The sequence below is a fragment of the Capsicum annuum genome, chromosome 4 (assembly GCF_002878395.1).
Source record: "Capsicum annuum cultivar UCD-10X-F1 chromosome 4, UCD10Xv1.1, whole genome shotgun sequence".
NCBI lineage: Eukaryota > Viridiplantae > Streptophyta > Magnoliopsida > Solanales > Solanaceae > Capsicum > Capsicum annuum.
The window spans coordinates 141,322,871-141,331,113 of record NC_061114.1 but is presented as its reverse complement, the minus strand read 5'-3'; the positions used below and the strand labels follow the sequence as shown (position 1 = coordinate 141,331,113).

At 36.2% G+C, this 8,243-nt stretch overlaps 1 protein-coding gene across 1 annotated transcript; it reads left to right on the top strand.

Annotated features, from left to right (window-relative positions):
- Positions 1-209: 209 nt before the first annotated feature.
- Positions 210-2,697, top strand: LOC107869713 (transcription factor MYB35). Its single transcript, XM_016716185.2, has 3 exons — positions 210-426; positions 647-776; positions 1,929-2,697. The coding sequence occupies exons 1-3, from the start codon at positions 294-296 to the stop codon at positions 2,662-2,664; spliced, it is 999 nt and encodes a 332-aa protein (XP_016571671.1). The 5' UTR covers positions 210-293; the 3' UTR covers positions 2,665-2,697.
- The last annotated feature ends 5,546 nt before the right edge of the window (positions 2,698-8,243 follow it).

The following is an 8,243-nucleotide window of genomic DNA, read 5'->3' as shown; positions in this document are numbered from 1 at the left end:
CATCCACCTCTTCTCTTGATGAGAGAGAGGGAGGGAGAGAGAGAGCATGCATCATTTTTGAAGTCACGTCAAAAAGTTTTCTTGAGCAAATCATGCAATTGTTGCTAAAAGGGAGCCAAAATTACATGCATTCCATGCCTATTTTTAGTTTAATATATTCTCTCCTGTCCAAGCGTGCTTTGTAGGCTAATGAAAATTGCACTGCCATTTTATCAATTCTTTTCCCTTGTTATTCATTCCTCTTCTATTTGTCTCTTTGTTACTTGCAAATTTTGATATTATTTATCATCATTATGGGAAGGCCTCCTTGTTGTGACAAAGCAAATGTGAAAAGAGGCCCTTGGACTGCTGAGGAAGATGCAAAAATTCTTGCTTATGTAGCCAGTCATGGAATTGGCAACTGGACTCTGGTCCCTCAAAAAGCAGGTACAAATACTGCCTCTTCATCACAACAAATGTAATGCAGTTTCAATGAGTTCAGTTGAAAGCAGTATCTTTTACAAAAAAATATATATGTTTGAAAAATTACTAAAATTTTAAAGTTCTAGACCTTCCATATTTAAATTCTGAATCTACTACTCTTTGCCATTCATATCTACCTCTGAAAGTGATAACTGGTGCAAATTTTATTATATGAAATGGGAAGGTCTGAATAGGTGTGGAAAAAGCTGTAGGTTGAGATGGACAAATTATCTGCGTCCTGATCTTAAGCATGACAACTTCACATCTCTAGAAGAAGAATGCATCCTTGAGCTTCACAAAACCATAGGTAGCAGGTTAGTTTTCTTTTCCCTTCTTAACTTCTTTCGTTCCCAAGAAAATATTTAACTAGCTTCAACAAAAGGTTTATGTATATGGTATGAAAGAATTTTTTAATTGAGAATGTTTTCGTACAAAATAAGTTATTTTCCGATGTTTAATTGTCAGAAAATATTTTCTAAAACATGACTTCACTCACTTTTGTGTGGATGTCAATTTTCTTTCATAGTTATTGTTAAATATCCCACATCGGAAGAGGAAAGGGTCTTTGGTCTCCTTATAAGGCTTGGGCAATCCTCCTTCTCATAAGCCATGGTATCCACGCCCAGTTAAGGTCTGGGCCATGAGTTGGGGAAAGTCCTCTTCCTCATGAGCTAGCTTTTGGGGTGTGAGTTAGGACCAATTTTCATATGGTATCAGAGTCCGGTTCATTCCTGTTTTGGGCTCCCGGTCCACGCGCTTTGAGGTGTGAGTTAGGTCCAAGACCAATTTTCAGATGGTATTAGAGCCAGGTTCATTCTTGTTTTGGGCTCCCAGTCCACGCGCCAGTGCCAAGGCGTGAGGGGGGTTAGAGTGGGTAAAAGTCCCACATTATTTGGGAAATGGAGCTAGCTTTTGGGGTGTGAGTTAGGACCAATTTTCACATGGTATCAGAGTCAGGTTCATTCCTGTTTTGTGCTCCCGGTCCACGCGCTTTGAGGTGTGAATTTTCAGATGGTATCAGAGTCAGGTTCATATATGGGATTAGAGCCAGGTTCATTCTTGTTTTGGGCTCCCAGTCCACGCGCCAGTGCCAAGGCGTGAGGAGGGTTAGAGTGGGTAAAAGTCCCACATTATTTGGGAAATGGACTATATGAATTTGGGTAATCTGAGTTAGGCTCAAGGTCCATTTCTTGATAGTTATCTCAATTGTTAACTTCATATCACTAATTTAACCAACACATACGCGTAACTCAAAGTAATCTTTAATATATATATTTTTTCTGGAAAAATAATGTAACTCGCCAACCAACATTGTAAAACAATTTCCATAAAATTATTCTCTGGATACCACTTTTTCAGAAAACAAATTTTCTAGAGGAAGTGCCCAATTATGTCATACCAAACACGTTCAAATGAAGAAAAAGAAAGAGCTTGATGTTTAACAACTTGTGATTTGTATGTTTAAGGTGGTCTTTAATAGCAAAGCGATTACCTGGGAGAACAGATAATGACGTCAAAAATTACTGGAACACAAAGCTGAAGAAAAAGCTAGTGAACATGGGAATTGATCCTGTAACACATAAACCATTTGCCCAGGTCTTTGCTGAGTATGGGAAAATTAGTGGTCTCCCAATTCAAAATGCAAAAAATCACATCCATTTGCCCAACAATACCACTGGAAAAAACCATGTTTGTATGGAATCAAAGCAATTTCCATTCTCAAATGGGACTCCCCATGATAAGTTTGTTCATAAGATTATGAATGACCAGTTGCAAGAGAACTACACTAAAAATTACACATGGGATTCTAAGGAGACTCTTCAAACACATAGTTCCCTTTTGATTTCAACATCAACTTCTTGTAATCCCACAGTACACAGCTACTCCCCTTCTTTTTCTTCTGTGCAATCTCAGGTTCATACTATGCCATCTTCTACGTCTACGTGTAATTGGAACGAGTTTATATTTGGAGACCCTTTTACATCATCAGGTGCAGAGCAAAAACAGGAGACATTTTTGTCAAACTTACTTCAGAAGGAGAATCCTACTTGTGGGGAAGTTACTGAAGTTGAGGAAAAGCAGCCTGTTGAAGAAGCCACTTGTTCCTCTGCCATGGATTCATTCGTGGACACTATCTTGGCTAACGAAAAGCAAATGCTAATGGATTTTCCACCACTTCTAGATGTCTACCTCGATTATTGACTCTTAATATACATGGTGTTGCGATTTCACTAGATGGAATAATGTCAAGAGGAATCCTAAATTTGCTTAGCCAGTTTTCAGTTCCTTGGCTTTTGTTATAATAGTAACTATATGAGGTTTTCACTTTCATTTTTTTCACAAACAAAGCAATGCTAGCCCTTTCAAGAATGAACGTCACTGCAACATTTCGCGTTAACACTTTTCCAAATCTAAATATTCTAACAACAGTTTTAATGATGACCCGTGCTTAAGGCATACAAAGGTATCTGTATTCATGAATTCACATGGTATACCTATATCAAGTTCATAAATTGTAACAAAAGAATAGGAGGTAAAGAATCTTAAATATTGATAAATGATGTTATGTGAGATGGAAGTCATATGCTGATATGAAAGTAGTCGAAAAAATAAATCTCTAGAAAGATGGTTAATGGATGCAGTCCAAATGACCAGTATTTGGCATTTACTCATAGATGTGGCTATGAAGTTTGATCTATCTTATAGATACTTTGTTCAAATTGTTATAAAAAATTTCTCCAATCCATGCAAATTTACTAAACTAGACCAAACCTGAATTAATATGTACATGTATGGCAAATACAAATTTCACAATTTGGAGATTCCTTGTCTATAACGTATACAATCATGAACTATATGATGTAGGTGCATTTTTAAATGCTTCCATCTTGATAAGATCTTCCATTATGCTTCTGGAACCCACTTTTAAAAGTGAGCTTGTCAGCTTTGAACTCTACACATTATAGTACTTGCAACAACTGCGTTACTGATGTTGAATTGTATGGACCTTACATTGGTTTTGAAGAGATTACAAATCCAACTTGACCAACACAACTTAACTCCTCCACACAGGAAATTCATCGGAGCAAATGCTGAAGAAAGTTCTCATCTGTTCACTTTCTTGAAAGTTTGTTTATACCAATGCACTTAAACAAGAATAAACTATGACCGAAAAAGAATTGCCAACTGGTGCAAATTATGACCTTATTCTCACCTTATCGAGTCGTATACTTTTTTGTGTAGTTAGCCTAGCTGCTGATAATTGTAGTCTATCTCTTTCATTCTAATACAGCACAACATATTTTCTGGCAAGTTCTCTGCCTTGTTTCCCTGCACCAAATTTTCAAAGAATGTCAGATACGTCTTTGAGAGCACGGTGAATCCTCCTTGGAATCTCTAATACATAGCTACCCGAATTGCCAGACCATAATCAAGGGTAACGTTCTTTATTATGTCTTTAAAAGATTCCAACCTTTTCTGGCAATGTAACTGAATCTATAAATGTTCAAATCAATCTCAAAATAGTTTTCCCCCTGCGACAATCACCACAACAAAAGATTTTAGTAAGAACATCAAGGATATGTGTTAGGTGGGTCAATATTTGGCTTTGCTTTGTCGACATGGAAAGCCACCTTGGTTTTCTAGCTAATTTGGTGCGCCTACTTGGTTTTCCCCGCCAGATTTACTTTAGTGTAACCAGCCATAAGTTCAAAGATTTTAAAGTGACAAAAACTAGTTAACTGAATTTTGTAGATAAAATAACAAGTTGGATATCCATTTGAGAAATTGACTCGTGCACTCAGTGTTTACATATACCTCCAGAGAGCTCGAAAAAAACAAATGTTCTCCACCAAAGTTTTGTCAGATTAACTTCTCCAAATAAAAATTCATGTTGTGGACGTGAGAGCACAGGCTTTTCGTTGTAAGCATTCATGATTTTCTTCTCAGCTGCACTTAAATGAAGTTCCTCTATGTTTACTACTCGGGCCAAGAATTTTAATATGTCCCTGAAGGGTAGATGTTTATTGACTGCAAAACCTCTGATCTTCTCTATTTCATCACGAATTAACCTCTGTCTTGCAAATAGAAGTGAATAGAATAATTAGTCAGAAACTCATTCAGAACGATCAAAACCATTAAGTGCTTAAATATACCTAACTACAGGAGCAAGTGAACTTGGAAGATTCCGGGAGGCTACAATGGTATCTGAAATGAAAGTCAATCGTTAGTACCAAGACATACTCCAAAAGAGATTTCTCTGCTTCTAAATCTTCGTTACAAATGGAATCCAAATTATCTATGGATTGATCTAAAGATGTTTTCAATAGGTTAGAATCCATTGGTAACAGGTGTGAAAGAAAAATGATTTTGTATTTTTCCGAAAAGACACTAAAAGAAGGGATACAATTTAGCACCTTTCCTTTTTGGATGATTATTAGTTTTCCAATGGTTTGGAGTACTTTTCGAAGAGTTGCACCTTTTCAAAGTAGTTGCACATTTATGAAGAGGTGCACCTTTATGAAAGGTACACTTTTTTGGACCATTACCTCTCTTCTAAAGCAACACCTTGATGACTATATATACCTATTGAATTCTCAGATTTTTTATATGAATTTTTTGAATTTCTACTATTCTTCTTCTTACACTTTTAAACTTTTCTCGTGTGATTTACTATCGTTAAGTGAGTTCGAAGTTCAGCGAATTTAAGTGTAATGACCCTTTAGGTCATTTTCTGTATTTCTACTTATTTCGTCGTTTAAAGCTTTTCTATAGCTGCCCCAAGTCATTTATGTCTTGTTGGAACTGACAGTTTGGTTACCGGGCAGATTGTTTGTTTTTTAGAGCCAAATTCCTATTTTGAAGCCTTCGCTGGTTCAAATTTGTTATCAGAAAAAAACTTTAGTCTAACGACCTCATATGTAAATTTCAACAGTTCCAACAGCTCCAGAACACCTATTTTAGACTAGATGGACCCTTGGTTCGGGTCTCGAGACTTTCAGACTCATTTCGGGCTATTGGCCGAAAGTTAAGAAAAATGACACACGGGTTTGGGACTCACTTTTCGTCAAAATAACCTCGGATGAAAAAATTTAACTGCACCATTAAGTTTGAAACATCGACTTTGATAGGGTAGCATAGTCCATTTGTATATACGGGATTTTGGATGAATATCGAGGGATTGACCGAAAATTGGAAAAAATTTCAAGTCTCAACTAGTGCTGGTACATCGCTTAAGCGCCTCTTTGGGCTGCTTAAATGAAGGGGTCGCTAAAGCAGCCGACCCATTTCTTAGGAAACTGGGTTGGCCCAACGGAGGTCTGCTTAAGTGGAACCCCTACATCTTAAGAGGTACCCACGTAGATGCTAAGTGCCGCTAAAGCGACACTACGTCGCTTAAGCGGTGATCGCTTAAGCGGCCCAGTGTCCATTTACGCGATATCCGAGCACTTGAAAAGGGTATAAAAAACCCCACTTAGCCCGATTTTCCCTATTTTTCATCCATTCTCAAGAATATTGAATCCTAAAAAGTGGGTAAAAACTTAGGAGAATCAATTATGAGTGATTTTGGTGCTTTGGTGAAGTTAATTTGGTCTCTTCTTAGAATTTGTGGTAAGCTTCAATCAATTTCTGGGTTTAATTTTCAATTCTTTCCTAAAATTCCTAAAAGCTTAGTGGCTTGATTGAAGCACCATTAGAGCTTGTAATTCACCCATTTTGAGGATACATATTTCTTAAGCATAGAAAGACGTTGGTTTCAAAAGTGCGATTTCGTAAACAGGGGCATGGGATTTTACGTAATTTTGGACCCGAACACAATAGTGCAATATGGATATCATTGTTCTCCTTTTGATAAGTATATTTTGATTTTGATAGCGTGACATCTTGTGGAAGCTTCTCAAATGGAAAATCGATGGTTTAGCGGATTCTTCGGGCTTTTCTTCGGCGTTCAAGTAGTCTAGGATTATCTTCTTCATAGATTATGCTAATTCATAGTATAATTATAATATTATGCTAGATATGGGATGGGATTTGGGTATTAAAAACATAATTGGCATGATTAGTCTTATTTAGACTATTTAGGCTTTCTTGGAAATTGACCTGGTTGCTAACATTTTAGGTAGAATTGACTTAGTTACTTATGTTTTAGGAAAAATTGATATCATAGGGCCAATTATGTCATATTTAACATCTAGAAATGAATTTAGATACCTTAGCCTAGTCTGGAGTAAAAATCGCCTAAAGATAGATTTTGGGTATTAGAAGTGGGCCCCTCCGACCTACCTTAGGTCGAGACTTGTGTTATTTTTTGTAGACTTATTTACGTATGTTGAACCTTTATTAATAATTATCTTGTGACTTTGAGGAGATTGAAAACTTAATGAGTATGCTAGTTTGGTATTGGGAGTTAGTGCTAATTTCGGGTAAAATCTGGTGATTTATTGATATAGTATACTTATATGGTTTATTGATATGGCTTATAGTTATGGTTTATTGATATGATTTATTGACATGGTCTATTTATATGAGTTTTAATTCAAGTCCGACAGTTAATGATGATATTGATAATATGAGTTTCGGTTTAAGTCCGACAATTAATGATGATATTGATACTATGAGCTTCAGTTCAAGTCCGACAAATGATGTTATGATGTTGATACTATTGAGGATGTTATGATGAGGAGGATATGAATTTTGATTCGAGTTCGGCATTAAGATTTGAGTATGATATGATACGGTATGGATGGTTTGATGGTTATAGTTGATATTCCATACAGTTATGGATCTTCGATCATTTATTTTCCTTTGATTGTACCCTTTGGGCTTATGGTTTTCTGCATTGGATTATTTACTTTTCTGTACTTATTGGCTTATGGGAGCTAATTTAGCAGTTATAATTGTGTGATCTTTAAGTTAATTTTTTGGATTATTTTATTTATTAATGCACAGCTGTGTAGGAGATTATTTCCAAATTTATCGTGTTACCTTGACTTAGTTTATTTTATCTTGTATCTTATTATATTTATATCAAGATTTAGCTCAGTTGGTTGATGATACCTATCGATTACCTAAGGTTTTCATACTCATAATATACTTCTGTACCTTTTTGGTATAGATCTGAGTACGAGTAGTCACCGCTGATGTAATGCTTGTGCTGGGTTAATTTCGAAGATTTGGGTGAGTTGTTAGAGTTGGAGTTCCACTTTTTCCTTTTATTACCCATATCTGTTCTTTTGTCTTATGAGATGGATTACATTTGACATTTGTAGCAGCTCTTGTACTGACATTACTAGGTCGTGGGATGATTGCTACTCTTTTATCTATCTATTAGACTATTATGAGTGTTTTATTGCTATGTTAAGTCTTTAAATATTGATTCCTGGCTTTTAGGCTATTTTTCACCAAGTTACCAATTTTCTATAGCTTTGTGCAATGGTTTGGCTTACCTATTGGTGGGATAAAGTGGGTGCCATCATGAATCATAAATTGGATCGTGATAAATTGGTATCAAGCCTAGGTTCACCAGTATTATTGGTACAATAACAAGTGTCTAGTAGAGTCCAGAGGATCAGAATGATTACGTTCATTTTTTAATCTTTGGGAGGCTATAGGATATTCTTATGAGTTCTTCACTTCTTTCACTCATTTCGAGCTAAGAGTCTGAGTTGGTTTCTAAAACATTCCTTTGGTTTTACTCTTTTCCAGGTGGCAAGGACATGTGCTACCGCTACACAAGATGAGGGTTCTGAGACTGAGCCTAGGGATCCTATAGTTGTTCATAG